At 46.0% G+C, this 27,091-nt stretch overlaps 1 protein-coding gene across 1 annotated transcript in view; it reads right to left on the bottom strand.

Moving 5' to 3' along the window:
- The window catches only part of LOC144752948 (butyrophilin subfamily 1 member A1-like), a 450,376-nt gene that overhangs the window by 257,268 nt on the left and 166,017 nt on the right, over positions 1-27,091 (bottom strand). The window contains exon 6 of the mRNA XM_078640758.1: positions 22,949-22,969. Within this exon, the coding sequence (XP_078496884.1) occupies positions 22,949-22,969 (21 nt within the window). The remainder of the gene's footprint in view (positions 1-22,948; positions 22,970-27,091) is intronic.

The raw sequence follows: 27,091 nt of genomic DNA, 5'->3' as shown, positions 1-27,091 counted from the left end.
TTAGTTTTAGCTGCAGCCGAGGCCCGTGCAGATAAGAGCAGTGCTGGGTGGTGGTCAGGGGGTGGGCGATCTCCACAAACGACCATGAGGAAAAAAAGAATTATTTATTTATTTTCCCCTCGTAGTCGTCTGTGGAAATCTCCCACACCCACCTGTTCCTACCGCCCATCCCTCTCACCTGCACGGGCCGCGGCTGTTTAGCTTCAGAAGAGCTGAGAGACAGACTGATCTTATGTGTAGGGTGAAACAGACTGAAACTGATCTCCTGAGGCAGAAGCCGGGAGCAACGATTTTAAAATATAATTTGTATTTCGTGTTTTTACTTACTGGGCACTTACCCTCTCCCTCTGTTCCCCTTACCGTCTGTACCCGCGCAGCCGATTAAGGCGCTGCTGCGGGCCACGGGGAGGATTGCCGCCATTCTTGGGGGAAGCCCTGGGTCTAGGCCACGCCCACTGATTCTAGGCCACACACCCCTTTCCACCTTTTTAACGATGTGCCTTCCCCGGCTGCGCAGCGGACGCACGCAGAGGGCGCGACAAAGGCGCGCCAAAGGCTAGCCCATCTGCACCCGTCTGCGCCAGGCCGGGACCCGGGTCCCTTCACCCTGACAGTTTTCTTACTTATTCATCTAACCAGTTACTGGCATGCTATGACAATTGGCCGATCAGTTCATCATCTTGGCCAGGATCGACACCTTCGAAATTGCTCAGCCTATCCATGCTAATCTTCCAACTTTGAAGCCTAAGCCGCGATTGGTGTTGCTACCTCCTGCCTCTCCGATGTCATGGCCCAAACCCTCTGTAAGTCCCCCCCTCACGGCCTCTGTCTCTCTTCTTAACACCCGCTCTGCGGTCAGGCATCAAGTAGAGCTTTTTGACCTTCTGGATACCACTAAGCCCGAGATTTTATTTCTTACAGAAACCTGGTACACCGCTGATTCCCTGCCAGATGTCCTTACTTCTCTTCCTGACCCTTACTATATCCTCTGCGCCGATCGCCCTGAGGGGAACACCGGCAGTGGAGTGGCTATGATAGTCCGCTCCAACCTTCAATTCCAATGCCTTCCCCACCCTCCTATTTCATCAGTTGACTTTTTGGTTGTTCGCTCTTCTAATCTTGCAACCCCCCTCACCGTTGTGCTCCTCTATTGGCCCCCTCAGACTATGCCTCACTTCATCCCGGCTATACAGGAACTGCTGGCCACTCTTGTAATTAACAACTCCGCTGTTCTCCTGCTAGGGGATTTCAACTTTTGGCCGGGTGACCCCCGTGAGGACACTATGTTCAAAGACTTTTCTGATACTCTTCATTGTATCAATTTTATCTCTCATATTTCTCTCCCAACCCACATTCGTGGTCATACTCTTGACCAAGTCTGGCCAACCAATTTATCTATTTCTACCCCTACTATATTGCCCTGTGTTTGGTCAGACCACTCCCTGATTTCATTCTCTGTCCACTTGGGCGAGGTCAACTCTCCCCCTTCTCCCAAAAACATCTGGGCCCGCAACTGGAATAGGGTGGACCTCGCTGCATTAGGCCACTCACTAGCCTCTCTGCCCCTGTCCTGACAGACACTCCTCCCAACATGCAGGTAGCCTTTATCAACAACTTGCTATCAGAGGCCTGCAATCAAGTTGCTCCACTCAGACGGGTTAGAATTTGTCGCCCCCACGACGCCAACAGATGGTTTACCAATGGCCTTAAATCCCAGAAATTGACACTTAGGCAGGCTGAGCGACACTGGCGACGCATATATTGTCCTGACCTTAAGGCCCAATACATGTCCCTCCTTCGGGCCTATAAAAATGCTATAATTACCGCCAAACTGGAATATTTTTCCCAGAAAATTCATCAGGCAGCCAATAGGCCCAAAGAGATCTTTACAATTGTACATGAGCTAGCTGCCTCTGACAGAGCTGCTCCTAAGCCTATCCCCTCTCAATCTCTCTATGATGCTCTCAATGATTTCTTCGTCGAGAAGATCATTACCATCACCCGCGTAGCTAGGGGGGGGCGAGGGGGGCGGTCCGCCCCAGGCGGCACCATTTTGGAGGCGGCAGCCGCGCCCGTGAGGCACTGCCTGGCGCGTCCCATTTGAACAGAAACTGCTGCCTGCAGCGTGCAGCGCACGCACGCACGCACGCCACGCCACCACTACCTAGAATAGGCCCGTCGCATTGATTGCATGCTGCATGACTGGCATAATGGGTGCGGGGAGTCTGCCAGCAGTGATGCGGAACTCTGGTGTCTGCGCCTTGAAAAGCTTGAAGACGCAGTACGGTCAGTGCAAGGGATAGTACTGATATTTCTTGGTGAACAAGCATACCACTTCTCTGAAGGGGAGTGCGCATTTTCTTTGCATTTCTCTTCCCTGTCTAAAGAATGGTTTTCAAGGCGCGCCCCGCCCGTGCAGACATAAATCTCGATACTGGTGAGGTATCCTGTGCTTAAGGGCAATAAAGGGGCTGGAGGTTATCAGCACTTTTTGGGGTTCTTTCACTTGCAGAGTTACTTCCCGGAGCTCGTCTCCCATCTTGCCTCGTTTCCCCTAGTGTGTGATTTACATGAGCTCTGCTTGGACCAGCGCTGCTGCAGTTACCCGCTTCAGCGCGGCGCGAATTTTCGCGCTGTGCTGAACGTTCCATTGGGCTTATGGAACCATGACGGAACGGTTCCGTCATGAGCACAGCTCAACCGAAGCTCATGTTATAACAAACAGGGTTATACCCAATGCAGTCAATGGGGACCTGGGTAGCTAATGGAAAGAAGGGAAGGGGTCCCGAGACCAGAAAGAAATTACAAATTTAAGGCATTTGTATTCATAAATTCCAAAACAACGTTTTTTGATGCAAAAAAGATTTTACCTCAAGATTGCATACATCCTAATCAATAGGTACAGTGTTCATTATACATTTACTCTATATTACAGTGTACGCGCCCACATTCACAACGGGGAGGGGGTGACGTGAGGGAAAGTGTAGGGGGTAGGATATGTGTGAACTGATTCATTCAGTGACAAGTCTTAATCAATCCACTAAGACAGTATACATGTGGTCCCTTGACATCAGGGCCACACTTGTAGGCTCCACTAGAGTCCAAAATTATAAATGTCAAAAAAGGCCTAACTCCGTTATAGCCATGAGTGTCTGAATGGGGACCGGAGCTGGTCTTTGGTTACGTAGTGGTCTACGTTTCGACCCAAAATCAGTAGGAGTCTTTTCCTTACGGAAGGGTCTTCATCAGGACAAGCATTGTTGTGGGTGGGCAAAATCCTGGGGAACAATTAAAAACAACGAATTAGGGACACACCATTCCTGTATTAAAATTCATAGGATGGTGGTACATGATTATCAGTGAAACGAAGAAAACCGTGTTGTCTTACTACGTCTGAATCTCATACGTAAGAATAAATAAAAAGACTAACGCTCACCTTTCACAAGGGGCGATAGTGGTAGATTCAAAAGGTAGATAATCTTAGTCCAAGTTGATGGTTGGTAACTCTAAATGTTAGAGAGAAGACTAGTATTGGAAGGGGATCAGCTAGTACATTCAAGGTCTATACAGAGGGTCTAAAACATTACAAAACTGTGAAGGTAGTCTCCAAGCCACCTGTGCTAAAGAGTATGTTATCACAAGAAAAGCGTGGAGTTCCAAAGGGATGCGAGAAACAATAGACACTCATGTAGTTATTACCTGTCAGCCTATATAGGTTGATGTATCGGTCCGAGACTGTAGTGTTCCTCGATGGTTGATCAAGGTTTTTCAACCTACACAGCAGAAATGGAATACCTATTTAAAAACTAAATACCATACATAACACCAAATTGAGGTATCTCAAAGAGATATTCACTTCGAAGCGGGCTTACCACTATCGACAGATTCTTAGAGATTAAGTAAGATGGATCCTGTGTGCATCGCGCAGGGAAATTTATTCAGGCGTACTTATTCCATTTCGGACAACTATGGTAATCATGGGTAACCTATATGCAAAAAAGAAGTCCGTAAAAGGAACTAGTATTGGAAATGCATGGATACGGATTTCTTAAGATATCTATATATACACACAAAACATTGTCTTTACCGGTAGAGGCAGCAGGAGATTATCTATAAATCACTAGACTTGTTAGTCTCACCACTTCTTAGAAAAACATATGGGGAAATTCACCTATTTAGGAAAACTGGCCTGAAAAGAGAAAGGTTGTCTCAAAACGTAAAGGTCACTAAGACACTTCTCAAGTGGTTTCACATTCATATACAATCAGAGAATAAGTACCATTACCGGGATTGGTATACTCCTCACCACTTCTCACGGGAGGGTGCCATCTCACCTAGAAGGGGGGGATTAAATATAGCGGTAGTCTAGGTTCTGTGTGCGCCAGGGAGCAATTTATGAAAGCTACAAACAATCAACTAGATTCAGATTCTCCTACCTCAACCGCCGAGTCATCAAGAGTGAGTGAGGGAAGATTTCTCCGAATACGTTCACCTGTGTCCTACGATCGGATAAAGAAACACAGGTTGAGGGAAGTGAGAATGATCAGGCTGCGTCGTTGTACAGACACCCATTAGGTTTGCTGGGCATGCTTTACCTCGTTGTTGTGTACAACATACGAATTCCGCGTTCATCCCCACTCGAACGGGGTGTCTCATTAAGGCTGCCACGCTCCGTGTGCCGTGCCGGTAAATCCTCGCGTTTTTGTATTTCCTGGTCGGTTGGGGACTAAGGGGCGGAGTTACGTTTTTGCATAGAGGCGGAAGACAGACTTAACTCTTCGCATTGTTGTTAGAAGAGAATATAAACAAACTTGCTGCATCAATACATTTCAGTATTCGGTATTATACTATAGGTATTTAAGCTTATTAGCGCATCGTATTTTGACACATGACTATAGTTATGCAGTGGAGCTTGGGATGCACAAATCACAAAGGGTAGTGTAGATCCCAGCACTTCATGTTGTGTGTCTGAAAACGGCCTTCAGTATAGCTCAATCTTTGAGAGGTTATTGTTGAGAAACATAGTAGGCAAATTCTAAAAATAGTCACATTTTGTTTCTGAGTGCACTTGTCTTCATAGGACAGTGAAAAACTCATATTTACATCATTCCATAAAAAATGTTCAATGCAATCCACTTCCAGATTGAAAAAGATTATCTCAACCTGGTATCCATATCATAATGAACATAGGATTAACAATTACTATGCATACCGGAGTGCACAAATCTCACAGGATAGTGTAGACTCCAACATTCCATGTGGCAGAAAGGAGAAAGACAGTTAGAACGCACAGTCACAAATGTATGAAAACAGACAGGAAGTAGGTTATTACCCTAAAGGATGGCCAATTGGGCAAAACTATTTTCTGATTCATTAAGGCCCTCTACTACGGAATTAAAGTTGTAGATCCATTTGAGTTCTCTGATGTTTAGGATATTGGATAGATCACCTCCCCTGGGGCCTAATGTGATGTGTTCCAAAACTACCCATTTGAGTGAGTCAGGTAAGTGATTATGTGTAGTACAGTGTTCACCGCCCCTTAGTCCCCAACCGACCAGGAAATACAAAAACGCGAGGATCTACCGGCACGGCACACGGAGCGTGGCAGCCTTAATGAGACACCCCGTTCGAGTGGGGATGAACGCGGAATTCGTATGTTGTACACGCCAACGAGGTAAAGCATGCCCAGCAAACCTAATGGGGGTCTGTACAACGACGCAGCCTGATCATTCTCACTTCCCTCAACCTGTGTTTCTTTATCCGATCGTAGGACACAGGTGAACGTATTCGGAGAAATCTTCCCTCACTCACTCTTGATGACTCGGCGGTTGAGGTAGGAGAATCTGAATCTAGTTGATTGTTTGTAGCTTTCATAAATTGCTCCCTGGCGTACACAGAACCTAGACTACCGCTATATTTAATCCCCCCCTTCTAGGTGAGATGGCACCCTCCCGTGAGAAGTGGTGAGGAGTATACCAATCCCGGTAATGGTACTTATTCTCTGATTGTATATGAATGTGAAACCACTTGAGAAGTGTCTTAGTGACCTTTACGTTTTGGGACAACCTTTCTCTTTTCAGGCCAGTTTTCCTAAATAGGTGAATTTCCCCATATGTTTTTCTAAGAAGTGGTGAGACTAACAAGTCTAGTGATTTATAGATAATCTCCTGCTGCCTCTACCGGTAAAGACAATGTTTTGTGTGTATATATAGATATCTTAAGAAATCCGTATCCATGCATTTCCAATACTAGTTCCTTTTACGGACTTCTTTTTTGCATATAGGTTACCCATGATTACCATAGTTGTCCGAAATGGAATAAGTACGCCTGAATAAATTTCCCTGCGCGATGCACACAGGATCCATCTTACTTAATCTCTAAGAATCTGTCGATAGTGGTAAGCCCGCTTCGAAGTGAATATCTCTTTGAGATACCTCAATTTGGTGTTATGTATGGTATTTAGTTTTTAAATAGGTATTCCATTTCTGCTGTGTAGGTTGAAAAACCTTGATCAACCATCGAGGAACACTACAGTCTCGGACCGATACATCAACCTATATAGGCTGACAGGTAATAACTACATGAGTGTCTATTGTTTCTCGCATCCCTTTGGAACTCCACGCTTTTCTTGTGATAACATACTCTTTAGCACAGGTGGCTTGGAGACTACCTTCACAGTTTTGTAATGATTTAGACCCTCTGTATAGACCTTGAATGTACTAGCTGATCCCCTTCCAATACTAGTCTTCTCTCTAACATTTAGAGTTACCAACCATCAACTTGGAATAAGATTATCTACCTTTTGAATCTACCCCTATCGCCCCTTGTGAAAGGTGAGCGTTAGTCTTTTTATTTATTCTTACGTATGAGATTCAGACGTAGTAAGACAACACGGTTTTCTTCGTTTCACTGATAATCATGTACCACCATCCTATGAATTTTAATACCGGAATGGTGTGTCCCTAATTCGTTGTTTTTAATTGTTCCCCAGGATTTTGCCCACCCACAACAATGCTTGTCCTGATGAAGACCCTTCCGTAAGGAAAAGACTCCTACTGATTTTGGGTCGAAACGTAGACCACTACGTAACCAAAGACCAGCTCCGGTCCCCATTCAGACACTCACGGCTATAACGGAGTTAGGCCTTTTTTGACATTTATAATTTTGGACTCTCGTGGAGCCTACAAGTGTGGCCCTGATGTCAAGGGACCACATGTATACTGTCTCAGTGGATTGATTAAGACTTGTCACTGAATGAATCAGTTCACACATATCCTACCCCCTACACTTTCCCTCACGTCACCCCCTCTCCGTTGTGAATGTGGGCGCATACACTGTAATATAGAGTAAATGTATAATGAACACTGTACCTATTGATTAGGATGTATGCAATCTTGAAGTAAAATCTTTTTTGCATCAAAAAACGTTGTTTTGGAATTTATGAATACAAATGCCTTAAATTTGTAATTTCTTTCTGGTCTCGGGACCCCTTCCCTTCTTTCCATTAGCTACCCAGGTCCCCATTGACTGCATTGGGTATAACCCTGTTTGTTATAACGTAGTTTGTACAGGCGCACGCCTGTGAGGTTACGCTACCTCCCTTGCAGGAGGTTTTCCGTGTTCTCTAGAATAAATACTTTGTTAAGACAATTTTGTTTTGAATTCAATCTATGACTCACCAATATGGGAGATAAGGAGATACTTTCATACACAGAAGATTATATTGATCAATTGTTACATGATCCAGCGAATAACTTTTTATCAGCTAGTACACCTATCATAGACATCACTCTAAATGATAAAATTTCTCAGTTAGAAAGATTAGAAAAAAAGCTAATTCGCACAAAACTGCATGGTCACTTTCTTGCACAGTGCCTTCAGAACAATATCATACCTACAGGTTTACAGGTCAGAGTGGAACCGGCCATTTTTGTGGACGTTCCAAAATTTCGAGAAGGCTTCAGCTTTGTTGCAAATAACTGTTCTAGACATTGGATGGTGTTAGGGATAGAGACTGCAGCAGAACAGGTGGCTTTACTTACCAAACAAATAGCCGAATTGAAGACAAGTATTTCAGGGGATAGCACACTTACCAACTCTAAAGAGGCGTTATCCAAACTTGTTGAGACTCTACAAGACTTTGAGACCTCTAACATCAAGAAGAAGCTTGATAAATTAGCCCGTGATCTAAAATTTTACGATAAGAAAAAAACGTATCCTTATCTATCTGAAGATTACTTCCGACAGGACCAACAAGGACGATTTACTAATCGAGGCTACAGAGGTGGCAGATCCAGGGGACGTTTCACTACATTCTCTGATTCCTCCTACAGTTCCGGAGAAGACTCAGAACAAGCAGGTCCCAGCAATTCCTACGGATACCAGGACAATTACCATCCACAGTACCAACCAAATTCTTTTTTAGAGAGAGGAACATGGAGACCGCCCCGCGGACGAGGCAACAACTGGAACCGGGGGACAGGACGGGGGCAACAAGGCCCTCAGATGCAGTGGGACAACGACGGTGGCAGGGGCCGCGGCACGAAACAAGTCAGATTTCAGCCGGAAGAACATGGAGAACGCTCAACCAGACCCAAGAATTACAGGTGGTGAGAGCACCGGATACACCTATCATCAATTTGTCCTCGCATGAACTAAGTGAGGATGAACGCCGGGTACTGAGCAAGGGTTTGTCTTTTGTCCCTACAACCCCCCCTAACAGCTTCAACACATTAATGGAACTTTCCAAATTTTTTTGAAAAATAAGACTATGTTTCTTCTTTAAAAACAGACCACCAACTATGAATACATCTGTCACCGGTCTCAGAGTACCATCCACTTTCGTACCCCAGTCCAACACAATGAGCCATCGCATACTGGCCTATGAAAGTATCATTACTGAAGAGGTCAAGAAGATTTTGAGAGAGAAGTCCTACGTGAGATACAATATCCGCAAAAGCGAACGAACAGCACTGATGACGCTCAAAGCCAATCCCAATGTGGTTGTGAAACCAGCAGACAAAGGCGGGGATATCATCATCCAAGATGTATCCAAGTACAAAGAAGAAATCTTGCGCCAATTGAATGATGGAATAAGTTACAGAAGACTGCCATCCGACCCTACACGAGACTTAGCCACTGAAATCCAACGGGTGACGCAAGAAGGGGTCCAACAGGGTTTCCTCTCGGATCAGGAATATCGCTATCTCAACCAGAGCCACCCACGAATACCCACAATATATACCCTACCCAAGGTGCACAAAGACTTACATAACCCCCCGGGACGACCCATCGTGTCCGGGTGTGGTTCTATCCTTGAGCCTCTATGCCGGTATATAGACTTCTTCTTGAAACCACTAGCTGAGTCGACTTCCACCTATCTGAGGGACACCACTCATACGATCACTTTGGTTGACGGAAAATCTTTTAACCCAGACGACGAACTATTGGTTACATGCGACATTGTGTCGTTATACACAAGCATACCACAGGAGGAGGCGTTGATGGTGGTCACCGAAGCTCTTGACAGTCGCGAGGCCCCAGTACAAGTACCAACCACATTCATACTACTGTTACTCAAGATTGCCATGATGAGGAACTATTTCATGTTTCAAAACGTGTTCTATTTACAAACGAAGGGGGTGGCAATGGGGGCAGCCTTTGCCCCAGACCTGGCCATATTGTTCATGGCCTTTTATGAAAAGACCTTTGTGATCTGTGACCAAAATCCATTTCATCATCATATACAGCTTTGGGTACGGTACATTGATGATGTGCTGCTAATCTGGAAGGGTAATAACAATGAACTTGAACTTTTCCATCAATGGTTGAACTCACGGTCTACAGATATCCAATTTACGAAGCAAGCAAGCAACAAGAAGATTGACTTCTTGGACATCACAATAGTGGTAGAAGAAGGCACTCTACATACCACCCTATTCAGAAAACCTGCAGAACGGAATTCATTATTACAGTACTCTAGCCACCACCCCAGGAGTCTCCGGGATAATTTACCCTATGGGCAGTTCCTCCGTGTACGTAGGAACTGCAGTAAAAAGGAAGATTACATGCTACAATCCGAGATCCTGATGTCACGCTTAATAGAGAGAGGCTACCCCAAGCGACTCATTAAACGCTCAAGAAAAAGAGCATGGTTCTGTCACCGTGAAATACTTCTAGAACCAACAGTACGCAACTGTCCATTGGAAGAACGTATGATTTGTGTCACTACTTTTTCAACCAAGAGCCATTCCATCAAAAAGGTTATAAACAAACACTGGAACCTAATTGCAAAGGATCTAGATATAATGAATGTGCCGATGCATGCCTTTAGGAAGGCACGAAATGTCAAAGATCATGTAGTTTCATCTTTCCTAGAATGTCCACCTGAACCCACTATAGTGGAACCTCATGTTGGAACCAATTTCCAGTAGTGGGACATTACAGATGCGGGAAGTGCAAAGCTTGCCCGTCTACCATTCAATCCAAGGAATTTGTCTTTAAAGATCATCGACATATACTTAACCAACACACAAATTGCAATACCAAAAATGTAATTTATGGAATTGTCTGTCCATGCGACCTCATCTATATCGGTCAGACTCAGCAACGGGTGAAGGCAAGGTTCCTTGCACACTGTAGCAGAATTAGATGCAAGGTACCCGGGGCACCCCTGGTTGAACACTGTACTACACATAATCACTTACCTGACTCACTCAAATGGGTAGTTTTGGAACACATCACATTAGGCCCCAGGGGAGGTGATCTATCCAATATCCTAAACATCAGAGAGCTCAAATGGATCTTGATGAATCAGAAAATAGTTTTGCCCAATTGGCCATCCTTTAGGGTAATAACCTACTTCCTGTCTGTTTTCATACATTTGTGACTGTGCGTTCTAACTGTCTTTCTCCTTTCTGCCACATGGAATGTTGGAGTCTACACTATCCTGTGAGATTTGTGCACTCCGGTATGCATAGTAATTGTTAATCCTATGTTCATTATGATATGGATACCAGGTTGAGATAATCTTTTTCAATCTGGAAGTGGATTGCATTGAACATTTTTTATGGAATGATGTAAATATGAGTTTTTCACTGTCCTATGAAGACAAGTGCACTCAGAAACAAAATGTGACTTTTTTTAGAATTTGCCTACTATGTTTCTCAACAATAACCTCTCAAAGATTGAGCTATACTGAAGGCCGTTTTCAGACACACAACATGAAGTGCTGGGATCTACACTACCCTTTGTGATTTGTGCATCCCAAGCTCCACTGCATAAATATAGTCATGTGTCAAAATACGATGCGCTAATAAGCTTAAATACCTATAGTATAATACCGAATACTGAAATGTATTGATGCAGCAAGTTTGTTTATATTCTCTTCTAACAACAATGCGAAGAGTTAAGTCTGTCTTCCGCCTCTATGCAAAAACGTAACTCCGCCCCTTAGTCCCCAACCGACCAGGAAATACAAAAACGCGAGGATTTACCGGCACGGCACACGGAGCGTGGCAGCCTTAATGAGACACCCCGTTCGAGTGGGGATGAACGCGGAATTCGTATGTTGTACACGACAACGAGGTAAAGCATGCCCAGCAAACCTAATGGGGGTCTGTACAACGACGCAGCCTGATCATTCTCACTTCCCTCAACCTGTGTTTCTTTATCCGATCGTAGGACACAGGTGAACGTATTCGGAGAAATCTTCCCTCACTCACTCTTGATGACTCGGCGGTTGAGGTAGGAGAATCTGAATCTAGTTAATTGTTTGTAGCTTTCATAAATTGCTCCCTGGCGTACACAGAACCTAGACTACCGCTATATTTAATCCCCCCCTTCTAGGTGAGATGGCACCCTCCCGTGAGAAGTGGTGAGGAGTATACCAATCCCGGTAATGGTACTTATTCTCTGATTGTATATGAATGTGAAACCACTTGAGAAGTGTCTTAGTGACCTTTACGTTTTGGGACAACCTTTCTCTTTTCAGGCCAGTTTTCCTAAATAGGTGAATTTCCCCTTATGTTTTTCTAAGAAGTGGTGAGACTAACAAGTCTAGTGATTTATAGATAATCTCCTGCTGCCTCTACCGGTAAAGACAATGTTTTGTGTGTATATATAGATATCTTAAGAAATCCGTATCCATGCATTTCCAATACTAGTTCCTTTTACGGACTTCTTTTTTGCATATAGGTTACCCATGATTACCATAGTTGTCCGAAATGGAATAAGTACGCCTGAATAAATTTCCCTGCGCGATGCACACAGGATCCATCTTACTTAATCTCTAAGAATCTGTCGATAGTGGTAAGCCCGCTTCGAAGTGAATATCTCTTTGAGATACCTCAATTTGGTGTTATGTATGGTATTTAGTTTTTAAATAGGTATTCCATTTCTGCTGTGTAGGTTGAAAAACCTTGATCAACCATCGAGGAACACTACAGTCTCGGACCGATACATCAACCTATATAGGCTGACAGGTAATAACTACATGAGTGTCTATTGTTTCTCGCATCCCTTTGGAACTCCACGCTTTTCTTGTGATAACATACTCTTTAGCACAGGTGGCTTGGAGACTACCTTCACAGTTTTGTAATGATTTAGAACCTCTGTATAGACCTTGAATGTACTAGCTGATCCCCTTCCAATACTAGTCTTCTCTCTAACATTTAGAGTTACCAACCATCAACTTGGACTAAGATTATCTACCTTTTGAATCTACCCCTATCGCCCCTTGTGAAAGGTGAGCGTTAGTCTTTTTATTTATTCTTACGTATGAGATTCAGACGTAGTAAGACAACACGGTTTTCTTCGTTTCACTGATAATCATGTACCACCATCCTATGAATTTTAATACAGGAATGGTGTGTCCCTAATTCGTTGTTTTTAATTGTTCCCCAGGATTTTGCCCACCCACAACAATGCTTGTCCTGATGAAGACCCTTCCGTAAGGAAAAGACTCCTACTGATTTTGGGTCGAAACGTAGACCACTACGTAACCAAAGACCAGCTCCGGTCCCCATTCAAACACTCACGGCTATAACGGAGTTAGGCCTTTTTTGACATTTATAATTTTGGACTCTCGTGGAGCCTACAAGTGTGGCCCTGATGTCAAGGGACCACTTGTATACTGTCTTAGTGGATTGATTAAGACTTGTCACTGAATGAATCAGTTCACACATATCCTACCCCCTACACTTTCCCTCACGTCACCCCCTCCCCGTTGTGAATGTGGGCGCGTACACTGTAATATAGAGTAAATGTATAATGAACACTGTACCTATTGATTAGGATGTATGCAATCTTGAAGTAAAATCTTTTTTGCATCAAAAAACGTTGTTTTGGAATTTATGAATACAAATGCCTTAAATTTGTAATTTCTTTCTGGTCTCGCGACCCCTTCCCTTCTTTCCAACCGACGCTCATGACGGAACCGTTCCGTCATGAGCATGGAAGGGGTTAATAAATGTTTACTTTTAAGAATTAGCCATGGATCAGCGCTAGAACACATTTAAAAGTGCTTTTTATTTATATTTGTTCTTTGAAGTACGTACAGATAAAAAAATATATATTTACCAGCTTTAGGTGATTTTTTTTTTGTACCAGCGGGAACAACAAAATATCTACCCTCTGTTCTTTTCATCCCTCTAGCAAATGCTTACTTGCTAGGGTGCAATAAAGTGCAATGGCATGGGGATGTGAGACGTTTTATGGTGATTGATTCACTTTTATGTCTTCTGGCCAGATAATAGGTTTATATCAGTATCTTATCCTTCCATTTCAAGGAATTTGAAGCAGTATCAAGATATTTTGGGGCTTCCTTTTGCTCAAACGGGTTTAATTGCCAATATTTATGTTTTCTTCGTCTTCATTGCTTGACTTTGGTCGTGAGAAAGTGTCACTCATAGACGTTAAATGTCACTCATAATTACACAGAAATTATGAAAATGTCATACATAAGCAATCAGAATATAAGGGCGTTATACACATCTCACATACTTTTTTTTGTCTGCTTTGCATACCTTAATATTATCGTTTCTTGAATTGGTCCTGTTAAGGGGCATCCTTCAGAATAGGGCCCTGCAATCGTGCTGCGTGGACTCAACCCCCATTCCCTGTCCAGTTTGGGTTGAGGGTGGATTACTTTATTTGGTCTCTCTTTCTTCAGCTTCTCAGCCCTAGCTCACGTCTAATGCACTTGCCTCCTCTGTCGATTGGAATTGAGGGGGTGGGTGTACAGCATATGCGCCATGTTACATGTTTATTTGGTGGCCATAGATGTAAATCCTCAGCTGAAGGTGTTTGCTACACAAGGCTACTTAAGCTGTAGAGTGCTGCACCTCAGGTGACTGTTAGTCCTGGCTGGTTCACTGCTATTAGAGCAATGTTTGCCTTTAGTTGCTTGATGGAGGGCGAGTACTCTTCTAAGAGACTGACAGGCCTTCAACTTCAGAAAGTCAGGGATGTGTAAAGGGTGTTTTGGAAGTTCGTTTAAATGACTTTACGACTGAAACATTTAGAGAGACCTGTTTCTTCTCATTCTGCTTGGTTTTCCCAGGATGCTGGGGAAAACTCATACATCAGCCTTGACAGACCCCAGAGGGGGTTTTGTTGATAAAGAGGGTTTATTCTGGTCCCGTCTTCCTTAGGAAAGCACTTGGGGCTTCCTATAGATCCAGTGAATGCTCTGTTCAATAGTTGTGCTCCCTTTTCTCTGTTACATAGGCTTCTTCTTAGATCCCGCAGTATGATTCCTGTTTTGAAGCATGACATCCTTCACGAATAGAAAGGCATGGAGAAAATCACTGTCATCCAGTTTGTAACCAGAATATATCCAGTGGAAAACCATACTTTCCACTTCCTGTGACTGTAGATCCAGGGCTTCAGAACTTTACAGGTTGCTTGAAAGTGACCAGGGAGGATTTCACCCATAGGAATGTAGGTGGGTCAGTATGCAAGGCCTATTTAGTACTCAACCTGTGCATGAAGGCTTTTATTCTTCATATGCCTCCCTGAGATTAGTCATTGGCTTCCACTTTCTTTCCATAACTATCCTGGCGAGTAAAGATTGTGCAGATCTTGTTGCTAAGATGGAATCACAAGTACAATTTTTCGCAGGTGCTTCCTTTGACACTCTGAGACCTACAGCGATTTCCTCTGGGGCAGTCATTGCTGCTCTGTGCCATGTATTGAAGCATGATTGGTAGGCACATGGTCTTCAGAAATCTTCCGTTCTTCATCTTCTTTCTTGGCTGCTCTTTTTTGGTCCGGAGTTGCTAGGGCGATGAAGATGTGACAACAGTCACCAACCACTGTCTTCATTACAGTGACTGCCCGATACCATGAAAAATCGGACATCCACATGAACCCTAAGGACACCAGTGGCGTAACACAAAATGATGGGGCACCCCTCCAGATTGCGATAAGGGTCCCCAAGTCCCCAATATCTCATAAGTATTCATAGGCTTTGGACTGAATGGGGGCCCCCTAAAAGGTTTGGGGCCACCCTGTGCCACAGAGGATTGTGTTTGCCCCTGAAGGAGACATCTGATTTGCAGAGATGTGCAGCTTCTGAACTAAAGCTTAGAGCAGGTGCGGCCAATGCAGCTACAGATTCCTGCCATATTTTAAAAGTTACTGATATGTAAATGAGTCCTATTTAGATTTGCGGCATGTAAATGTATACTATACACATATTCTGACACTGTATCATGGATCAAGCCATGCTGGCCCAGCCGCCTATTGATGGCCACCGCTGACTTAGATCATCTTGCAGTGAACATTTAGGGCATTCAAAAATGTGAATGACCTGAAAACATCCTACAGCACCCCATTGTTCCCGCTCTACATTAATATACCCCTGGTGTCAAACAAATTGAGTAGAGGACATTTTTTTTAAACATCACACTATTACACTGGAAGCTAATTCATACTGTAGCCCTTATATAGTGTATTCAATAGGGTAGCCTTGGACCGCATCATGTATGTGCATGTAACTTGCATGATCGAGGTAACTATCAGCAGCGATACTACGTATCTCTTGGACCTTTTTCAAGTGCTCGTCGTCCTTTTTTCCCAGCACACCCCCCAGGCCCCCCGGGGCGGCAATTTGAGGGGTAGCCCCGGGCGCCACAAGCTTTAGCTACGCCAATACACCCCCGGCTCTACCTCTCTTTTCCTGCCCCCCACTGCCACCGCCCTCCTCAACCCATGACCAATTTCCCCTGATCTCAGAAGATGTCTTTTGTATCCTTCTAGGGAAAGTTAAAACTGGCTCTCCCGCGGACCATTGCCCGACCCACATTCTGAGGGAGATCTTTTCCTGCTGCCCGGTATCTCCTGTCACCGTCCTTAATACCTCCATCACCTCAGGAGTTGTACCTGATTCGTTTAAATCGGCCATGGTCATCCCTATCCTAAAAAAATTGGGAGCCGACCCTACTCTACCCTCCAACTTTAGGCCCATTTCCTTGCTCCCGCTCCTGGGTAAGATTCTGGAGAGCCACATCACTTCTTCTCTCTCCACTTACATTGAGGCTAATCATCTCCTGGCTGCCCATCAGGCGGGCTTTCGACCTGCACATTCGACGGAGTCCGTGTCCTCTCCGTTGTCGATGAGCTCAGACGCAGCGCCGACACCAATTCCCCACAGGCTTTAGTACTCCTTGATTTGTCCGCCGCCTTTGACACGGTCGACCATTCTATTCTTCCCGATTGTGTCAGGGGGGCTGGCTTGCGGGGGTCGGCCTTAGCCTGGCTCACTTCTTTTTTAGCAGGCCGCATGCAGGCTGTCCGGCTGGAGGGCTTCCTCGCCCCTACCCACCCTGTTTGATGTGGGGTACCCCAGGGTTCATCCCTCTCCCCTCTTTTGTTTAACCTATACATATACCCCCTTATTGTTGCTTTACAGGCCATGGAGGTCACAGCATTCAATTATGCCGATGACCTCCAGCTTATTTTCCACCTCTCCCCTTCCCCTGATTCAATTTCTAAGGTTTATTCCACCCTGACCTTCATTTACAACTGGATGAACCTCAACCAACTGAAATTGAATCCGGATAAGACGGAGTTGGTTCTTATCGGCGGTCTCTCCAATCCTTGGTCTTCCGCTTTCTGGCCCCCTATTTTTGGTCCCCCCCCCCCGTCTCCATCTGCTTCCGTGAAAACCCTGGGCATAAAAATTAGCCAAGACCTCTCTATGCGCCCTCAGATCAGCGCGGTGGTCTCTTCATATTTCCTATCCCTCAGGACCATCCGCAAAATCTCGCTGTACTTTTCTGCTGAAGCCCTCAAACTCATCATCTTGGCATTGATCCTATCTCGCCTGGATTACGGCAACGCCCTATATGTCGGCATCCCAGCGTATGAGCGCCGTCGTTTGCAGCTCATTCAGAACCAAGCGGCCGCCTTATCCACAGGCTTCCTAAATCTAGCCATATTACCCCCCTGCTAAAGGCCCTCCATTGGCTTCCCATAATGGAACGTTCGCTCTTTAGGATGGGCTGCTTGATCTTCATTTCCCTAGCCGGCACTACCCCTGACTTTATTAGGTCCAAGATCAAGGTGTACGTTCCCGGTAGGAACCTTCGCTCATCCACCCAGTTCCTCCTTTCTGTCTCTCGCTTCCGGAGGAAGACATTTGTGGGCTCCAGTTTTTCAGCCCTTGCTCCCCTTTTCTGGAATGCACTCTCTTTCGCGATCAGATCCACTCCTAGCTACTTGGATTTTCGTGCAGCTCTTAAAACCCACCTCTTTTCCCTAGCATACTCCTCTTAATTTTTTTCCTCTTCTCTCCTCAGGGCCAGTTTTTTTCTGTAGCGCCAAGAAACCGCTTGCTAGTAGAGCGCTTAACAAAACCCTTCCAACTTCAACTTCTAGGGTTACATCACTTAATGTGACATGTCTCTGCTCCCCAGGGGCATATTTGAAAGTTTAAAAAACTTTTTTGCAATTGTTTGTTACTTAGAATGCTGTAGGAGTGTTATCTCCGGCTGCTTTTTATGAAATATGGAATATGAACTCAATAGAAATGTCAACTAATGATTTTGTAACTTGTTTTACATGTCATGTTAGGGTTAGGTCTGTTTTATTGCCTATGGACCTTTACATTTTAGATTTGTATGAGAATTGCATCTACTGCCTGTGAAAGTTTATGGGCTGATAGAGACATATGAACAAGAGAACAGATTATTTTTGCTTGTGGAACTCTTTGCACAGCATTGCTTCCTTTGCTAACTTCAGGGAGGGTGGAGCCCTTTCTACCAGAGAAGAGTGTTACAAAGAAGGGTGTCACACTGAAAGAGGGGGCTCAGGTTAGTGCATTCCTCAGTGTGCAGGGCCCTGGCCCTCCCTTCACATTGCCAATCAATCTGGCCCAGATTAATATCATATTGCCATATGCCAATAACCCCTGAAGCACATCAGGCACATGACGTGGATGATGTGATGAGTGTTGTGAAGGAGGGAAAGCAAGAACAAAGAGTATTTAAATCCTTATGAAGATAATTATCATTTAAATGTAATTCTTAATTGTCCTGTTCTACCTTGCACTAAAAGCAGAATCAAGTTTAAAACATGAAACCATTGAGCATAACTCTCTCTCTCTCTCTTATATATATATATATATATACATATGTATACATATATATAGGTACATCTATACATACATATTACATATCAATATATATTATTTATTTCTTTATTTATTTTAGACATTTTTAAAGCGCACTGTTACCCAAAGGTGTCCTGGCGCTGGGTGATCACTAGTATGCGTGTGTTGACGACTAGTGTGTATAGAGCCACGTCTTAAGGGCTCTCCTAAATGACAGTAGATCAGAAGTCTGTCTGAGGCTCAGCGGCAGCGCGTTCCACGACTTTGCCGCACCCAGGGAGAAGCTCCTGCCCCCCAGCGAGCTTTCCTGACTCTAGGGACTACCAACAGCCCCTGCTCAGCCGACCTTAAGGATCTTGCAGGCATGTACCGCTGGAAGAGTTGCTTCATACAATGGGGGCCTAGGCAATGCAGTGCCTTAAAGATCACGCAAAGTGCTTTAAAGACTATTTTGTTACGTACTGGAAGCCAGTGTGGCTTCACCAGATCCTGTGCTACCGAAGCAAACTTGGGTGTCCCCGTGATCAGGCGGGCTGCTGCATTCTGCAGAATTTGGAGTTTATTCAACAGCCCCTGTTGGGCATTCAGCAGGAGACTGTTGCAGTAATCCAGTCGGGACATCACCAGTCCTGTTACGACTGTTTTCCTGTGTTCGTCCGCCAGAAACTGCAAGACTTTCCGAATGGTTTTTAGCACAAAGTGGGTTGCTGAGGACAGTGCGTTAATTTGTGGCTTGAAGGACAGAGAGTCGTCCATTACAACCACCAGGTTTTTGACCTTCGCCACCGGCGCAGGGGGGTCCCCATTTCCTCTGGCCACCATAGTGAAGACCAGAAATTGTCTCTGGACCCAAATAGCAGCACTTCCGTTTTTGCTGAGTTGAGTTTAAGGCAGTTTTCTGCCATCCAGTTGCTGACCTCCCGCATGCAACCTCTAAACCTGTCAGCTGTGCTTTCTGTTTCACCCGGGAGCAGCGACACCACAATTTGTGTGTTGTCTGCGTACGATGTAAGGTTAAAACCAAAGGATCGGATCACTGGCGCCAGTGTGGAGACATACACGTTAAAAAGGGTCGACTCAGGGAGGACCCCTAGGGAACTCCGCATGGGAGCGCAAATGGGTCCGATTCAAAGTCCCCCAAGGCCACCGTGTGAGTCCTGCTGGATAGGAAAGCCTGCAAGATCTTGAGAGCCTTTCCTTGAACCCCGCAGGCCCCCAACCGGCACCAGTAGCTTATGGTGGACCGTATCGAAGGCCGCAGAGAAGTCCAGCAGGACTAAAGCGGCTCTGCCGCCTGCATCCATCACCATTCTTACGTCTTCAGCAGACTTGATGAGCGCCGACTCCCTGCTGTGCCCCGCCCGGAATCCATGCTGAGATGGATCTAGACGCTCTCCTATCCCCAGGAAGGAGCTCAGCTGTGCGTTTAATATGCCCTCCATGATTTTGGCTGGGAGGGGTAGCCTGGCGATAGGCCGATAATTGTTCAAGTCGGTTACATCAAGGTTGGACTTTTTTAGGAGGGGCAGAATGGATGCGTGTTTCCATCGTGAGGGAAATTCCCCACTGTCGGGCATGATGTTGCTTATTAATCCTCTGAACTAAATTAAGGATTAAGGATAAACTTCTGATCTATATTTACTTTTTGAAGGTAGGCCCTTTTTGATTCATGCTGGTGCCGTGTTGAGCAATCTGCCAGAAGTGGTATGAACCAACTACCAGCTAACTTCATTTCAAAGACAAATAACCACTCTTTCAGTTTAAATGTCAGGAAGAGGCTGGGCAGCCTTTAGAGAAGAGTACTGAACAGTCAAGGAGTACATGGTTGTTATCAAATATTTCAGTGTGTGAGTTTCTGTTGGAAAATTTGAATAACCAATGTTAAAACCAAAGAGTTCATGGGAAACTACTTTTGTGGTGTAAGTTTTAGAACAATTTACACTTTGTTGCAGGAGTCATTTCTGTGTTCGCTTTTGTCTACAAGTCATCGAAGCGATGTCTTTTTCTCCAGTGTGTTGAGCTGTTTGATGTAACCCCTGGCTGGAGTGCCTCAAGATTGCAGTTTTTACTAGTTTGATTCTGGCCTCAGAGAGCTGGCAGTAAGTAAATATACCTTTTTGATTTTAACTTGTAGTTGTAGTGATGTACACCAGGGTGTGAATAAAGTCTTGCTGGAAGCACTGGACCCAAATAAGACCTTCAGAGGTGCAGAAACAGGTTGAGTGTGTGGGATGTGACATTATGAACACTTCAACATATGATTAAAAGATATGTGTTTCTTCTTTATCTCTCCCTTTAGGTGTGTGCCACCTTTGCAGCGGCCATACTCTTAAAATGTTGAGGACAGGGATGAGTATAAACGTAGCCACATCCGTGCTGTGGTGCGTGCCATGGTAATGGTGTCAGGTGATACATTACCTTCAGCAAAGTAACCCTCATAGGCCCGCTACCCTTTTCAGATAGGTTCCCTCAAAAAGTACATTGCATGTATGTATATGGTCTTCGTGCAGCATGACCCTATCCATAAGGCAGCGGGGATTGTACCGGGGCCGAAGACTAAGATTCAGTCTAAGAAGGGTTTCACAGATGGCTGGTTCTGGTAGCAGAAGTGGTCCATTGACATCTGATGCAATCAAGGCATGTTAGGTGCCCTGTCCTCTGGAGTAAATGTCTGGCAATGACCAATGGGCATCCTTTACAAGTGGCAGAGCTCTGGAGTTAGGACATTTTGAGGTTAAACCAAATAATACCAAGACACTCAAAGGGAGGTCTTCTTTCATACTTCTCTTTAGGTTTCTACGGTGCCAGGACACTGACAAGCAGGAGAAAGGACAGAAAGTGAGTTCAATAGTTGAATAGCAGCCTGTTCTTCAATGCAACCCTAGATCACCACCCGCTTCTCTTCACTCGCAGTCCGATATTACTGCTATCAGTTCTCATAGTGCTGGAGTGGTGAGGAGGGAGCCATGCTTTGGTGCAAGTCTTTTTCTAGACTGCGTCACTTCATAGCCATCCCTGCCCACTGACACAATGAACACTTACAATACCTCATGCCCTCAGATGCAATCCTCCCCCTTTCTTGTTCATACAACGAGTATCAATGTCTAGGCCATGGCAGCTATAAACAGGTGCAGCTACATCGCTCAGCCTTGTGTTTCTATCCCTAAGTCTGCTAAGTCGAATCAATAATTTCCTATGATGCTACTCACAGCAACAGTTACACGTGAGTTAATGTCTCTTTGCAATTTAAGCTGCAAGCAAATAACTCATATACATGCGATTTCCACCTGCTTTTCCCTACTAAAGTACTCAGGGCATATTTATGACGTAGGTTCATGTTCGACACAAACCTCAGGTGAGATTTATGAAGCCACATTAGGCCGCTCTGCGTAGCCCTGAGTGACTCTGAGTGGCTCTGAGTGGCCCTGAGTGGCTCTGAGTGGCCCTGAGTGGCTCTGAGTGGCCCTGAGTGGCCCTGATTGGCCCTAGAATGGCTCTGCATGGCTCTGCGTGGCTCTGAGTGGCTCTGAGTGGCCCTGAGTGGCTCTGAGTGGCCCTGAGTGGCCCTGAGTGGCCCTAGAATGGCTCTGCATGGCTCTGCGTGGCACTGAGTGGCTCTGAGTGGCCCTGAGTGGCTCTGAGTGGCCCTGAGTGGCTCTAAGTGGCCCTAAGTGGCCCTGAGTAGCTCTGAGTGGCCCTAGAATGGCTCTGCATGGCTCTGCTTGGCTCTGAGTGGCCCTGAGTGGCTCTGAGTGGCCCTGAGTGGCTCTGAGTGGCTCTGAGTGGCTCCATAAATCCGGAGTAAAGCAACACAGTGCAAATCACATAACCACCGCAAATTTAGCTTAACGCAAATCGCTGCTCTGCCTTACTCCACCCTGGGAAGGCGTTCCATGGGTATTACATGGGTGTTCCCACGCAACTCCCATAGATTTCGGTGCATTTCTTTGTTTCTCCTCGTTACTTCTTCTTTCTATGTCTGCTGCAATCTGCACAAGTGAGCCGTACACATAGAAAGAGGAATATACCTCTCAGGATTGTTTATTTTGCATGAAGGTGCCCTTTCCTGCCCAAAAACAATCCTGCATGCAACGGAGGCACCTTTGCACCCACCCTGTTAACAGGGCGCCAGCGCAGCGGGAAAGGCCGGAATGCACGGGTTCGACTTTTTATATGCGGGGCATTCCTGTCCTTTTCCTGTCGCGCATGGAGCCAGCAGCGTGGCTTGCTGATCTGCACTGCGTGACACGTTCGTAAATCTACCTCAAGAGTAAAGTTTTCAAATGAACTCATTAAATAGAAGGACATTCAGCAATCTCTTCACTACAAACTCACCTAGTTCTTCTGGAAGTCTCCCTGTGGGACAAGACAAAAAAACATGAAAAGTTATCCACATGTGTTACAAAGCAATTAATGCTGAGCCTTTTAACATTTTAATTTCATACTTAAACAGAGACAAATGGAGACAGAAAGATAAAATGAAAGCAACGCTTAATACCCATTGCTCTCCATTCCCCTTCTGCGTCCCATGCCTTACTTGACAGGAGGCTACGCCTCCCACATAGAACCCTTTAGTAGCATTTACTTCTTTTGAATTAGGATTATTCCCAGCTGCATAAAATTGAGAATTCCCATAACTACTACCTGTATTTTAATGTCTGTCCCTTCAGATTCTTGTAACACTTTCTGTCTCTGCATCTTCTGCCCTGGATTTGTTTGGCCTCTAGCTTGGCTCTTAGATTTGTTTGGCCTGTAGATGGCTCTTAGATTTGTTTGGCCTGTACCTTGGCTCTTAGATTTCTTTGGCCTGTAGCTTGGCTCATAGATTTATTTGGCCTGTAGCTTGGCTCTTAGATTTGTTTGGCCTGTAGCTTGGCTCATAGATTTGTTTGGCCTGTAGCTTGGCTCTTAGATTTGTTTGGCCTGTAGGTTGGCTCTTAGATTTGTTTGGCCTGTAGCTTGGCTCTTAGATTTGTTTGGCCTGTAGCTTGGCTCTTAGATTTGTTCGGCCTATAGCTTGGCCCTCCGCTGTCAATCTTGGTCTTTGGTGTTGTTGTTCCTCTCGTCTGTGGTCAGTTATGGTCAGCCGGGTGAGGAAGGAACATGTGCTTCCTTCTAGTCCATCTTTTCTGGCACTAAAAGAATTGATGGATAGTGTGTTGATTCAAGAGAAGTGATGTTCTCAGGTGACAACTTGGGCATAAGTATTGCGCTCTCTGCAGAATGTCAGCCATGTTGGATTGGGGTGGCCAGCTGTGTTGATTTTTCACTTTTTTCTTGTTGGTCTCTTTTTTGTCAGTTGTTTGCATGGTGACAACTAGGGGGCACCCGTACATTCCAGGGCATATATTTGAGCTTTATCGGCTGAAACCTTTGTAGACGTCACGTCCAAGAAACATCAGGAAACGGTACCTGGTGGACTGCCCTGGTTCATTCCTTCTTCCTCGTCCTTACTAGCGAAGGAGAAGGTATTGATATATTCTCCTCTGCCTCACCCTAGAAGATGTTTTGATGACAAGAATGGTATTTCCAAATGGAGAGGAGGAGTTCGAAAGCACCAGTTCAGCCTTATTGTCTATTTTATTAGATTTACTCCAAGATCGGTTCCTTTTTTTCCAGTAATGAAGGATACTATCCTTGCTGAATACAAATCGATGGAAAAGACAACTGTTCCAAAGTTTGGACAAAGCTCTATCTGATTGATCATCAGGATATTTTCAATCAGTGAGGCTAGATTCTGTTTAACTAAATTGAAAAGTTGTTCTTCAGTGGTCATGGAGGAAGCTTCACTGTCTGGTTCCTTAGAAAGAAAGGTGGTTGGTGAATGGCTTACTCTGGGCTGAGCCTTGCTAGGAGAGCCACTATTCATTCACTGTATGTATCACAGAGTCTGGCCAAAGATTTTCAACCACAGCTATGTTGACTGTATCTGACTTTGCTGGCCTCCTTGCCAGACTAAAGCTTCATGTATAATTTTGGAAAATCTTTTAACTCCTTGTGGGCTACAGGCTTTGTTTCTAGAGCAGTCGTGGGGGCTCGCAGGCTTGTGTAGACTCGTGATTGGATGACAGAAGGAACCCAACAGGCGTCTGTCCTTCGCCTTTGCCTTCCTTTACTTGTCCTCATCTTTTCTTCCCTCAGCGGGTTGATTTGCTTCATAAATATATTAAGCCCCAGATGGATGTCTAAACCATCTCTTAAGCATCTGGATAATCACCACACTCCAAGGTATCTGCAAAGAAGACCGGCTTCCAGAAGAAGCAATGCTCTTCTACCGGAAATGCTTGTGGGGGCCTCTAGCTTCAGTGGCACACTATGCGCTCCCCCTTTAAAATCTTCGGACCAAAACCGTTTCAGTGCTTGGTGGCTTTCCATGATGGCCGACTAAACGTGCCTCCGGGAAGCTCCCGGCCCGGGCACACATATGCTATGAAATCCTGCCCAGATTGGCATGTATGGTACGCAGAGACAGGAAGAGGCCTTCCGTGTGGTGGGACTGGAGCCTCACGGCGGCACCGAGGGTGCTGAGGGGCCGTAAACTTCCCTGAACGAGAGACCCGGGTCCGGGTGGAGTGGCCTGTTGGAGCCGAGCAGCAGGTGGCGGGGAGGTCGGAAGGCTCCCATTGAGGAGAGCGGTGGTGCTGAGCACAGTGGGCTGACCGACAGGGGCAGAAGCAAGGAATCAGCTGTGTGGCTGCTCTGAGCCTGGAGGTTGAGTGCAGCGGTGACCAAGAGGCTCTCTTGATACCAGAGTAAAAGGAGGGGAGCCAGCACTGGCTACCTGCGACGCCTTGGAGGGCTCCCCTCACCCTGCTGGCACCTGGAGATCGGAAGATGGCTGCCCGGAGGAAGTCATCAGTCAGGCTGACACTGAGAGCCAGCACCGTTGAGGCCTCACAGCACGAGAGAAGAGCTTTGTCGAGGGGGCCCCGTAGTGATGGCGGTGAGTTGGGCCCTGCCTGCGGCCTGTGGTGCCTCAGGGGGGCCTCAGGGGGAGCCTGATTGGGAATGCTAGCTGTCGTGGGGAAAGGAAGAGCCTTTGAGTTCTGGCCCACACGCAGACCTCCACAGCCGGGAGTGCACGAATCCCAGTCACCTGGAGAGACCCAGGACAGTGAAGGGACTGGAGACAGCCGATTGAGTGCTCTCCCCTTGAATCTCTAAGGAGGCCTGGAGTTACGGCAGGGGCCAGCCCTGTACACAGACCACGCAGGACTCCAGGGGACCTTAACATGCTCCGTCTATGGACAATACTATACAGTGAGTGCTCTCCCTTTGAATCTCTGAGGAGACCTGGAGTTACGGCAGGGTCCAGCCCTGTACACGGACCACGCAGGACTCCAGGGGACCTTAACATGCTCCGTCTATGGACAATACTATACAGTGAGTGCTCGACCCTTGAATCTCTGAGGAGGCCTGGAGTTACGGCAGGGTCCAGCCCTGTACAAGGACCACGCAGGGCTCCAAGGGACCTTAACATGCTCCGGCTATGGACAATACTATACAGTGAGTGCTCTCCCCTTGAATCTCTGAGGAGGCCTGGAGTTACGGCAGGGTCCAGCCCTGTACACAGACCACGCAGGACTCCAGGGGGCCTTAACATGCTCCGTCTATGGACAATACTATACAGTGAGTGCTCTCCCTTTGAATCTCTGAGGAGGCCTGGAGTTACGGCAGGGTCCAGCCCTGTACACGGACCACGCAGGACTCCAGGGGACCTTAACATGCTCCGTCTATGGACAATACTATACAGTGAGTGCTCTCCCCTCGGATCTCTAAGGAGGCCTGGAGTTACGGCAGGGTCCAGCCCTGTACACGGACCACGCAGGACTCCAGGGGACTTAACATGCTCCGTCTATGGACAATACTATACAGTGAGTGCTCTCCCCTTGAATCTCTAAGGAGGCCTGGAGTTACGGCAGGGTCCAGCCTTGTACACAGACCACGCAGGACTCCAGGGGACTTAACATTCTCCGTCTATGGACAACGAGGGTTACAGTGAGTGCTCTCCCCTTGAATCTCTAAGGAGCCTGGAGTTACGGCAGGGTCCAGCCCTGTACACGGACACGCAGGACTCCAGGGGACCTTAACATGCTCCGTCTATGGTCAATACTATACAGTGAGTGCTCTCCCCTTGAATCTCTAAGGAGGCCTGGAGTTACGGCAGGGTCCAGCGCTGTACACAGACCACGCAGGACTCCAGGGGACCTTAACATGCTCCGTCTATGGTCAATACTATACAGTGAGTGCTCTCCCCTTGGATCTCTAAGGAGGCCTGGAGTTACGGCAGGGTCCAGCCCTGTACACAGACCACGCAGGACTCCAGGGGACCTTAACATGATCCATCTATGGACAATACTATACAGTGAGTGCTCTCCCCTTGAATCTCTACGGAGGCCTGGAGTTACGGCAGGGTCCAGCCCTGTACAAGGACCACGCAGGGCTCCAAGGGACCTTAACATGCTCCGTCTATGGACA

The sequence above is a fragment of the Lissotriton helveticus genome, chromosome 5_1 (assembly GCF_964261635.1).
Source record: "Lissotriton helveticus chromosome 5_1, aLisHel1.1, whole genome shotgun sequence".
Taxonomy (NCBI): Eukaryota; Metazoa; Chordata; class Amphibia; order Caudata; family Salamandridae; genus Lissotriton; species Lissotriton helveticus.
Note: the sequence above shows the minus strand (reverse complement) of the source record. Positions and strands in the feature narration are given on the sequence as shown.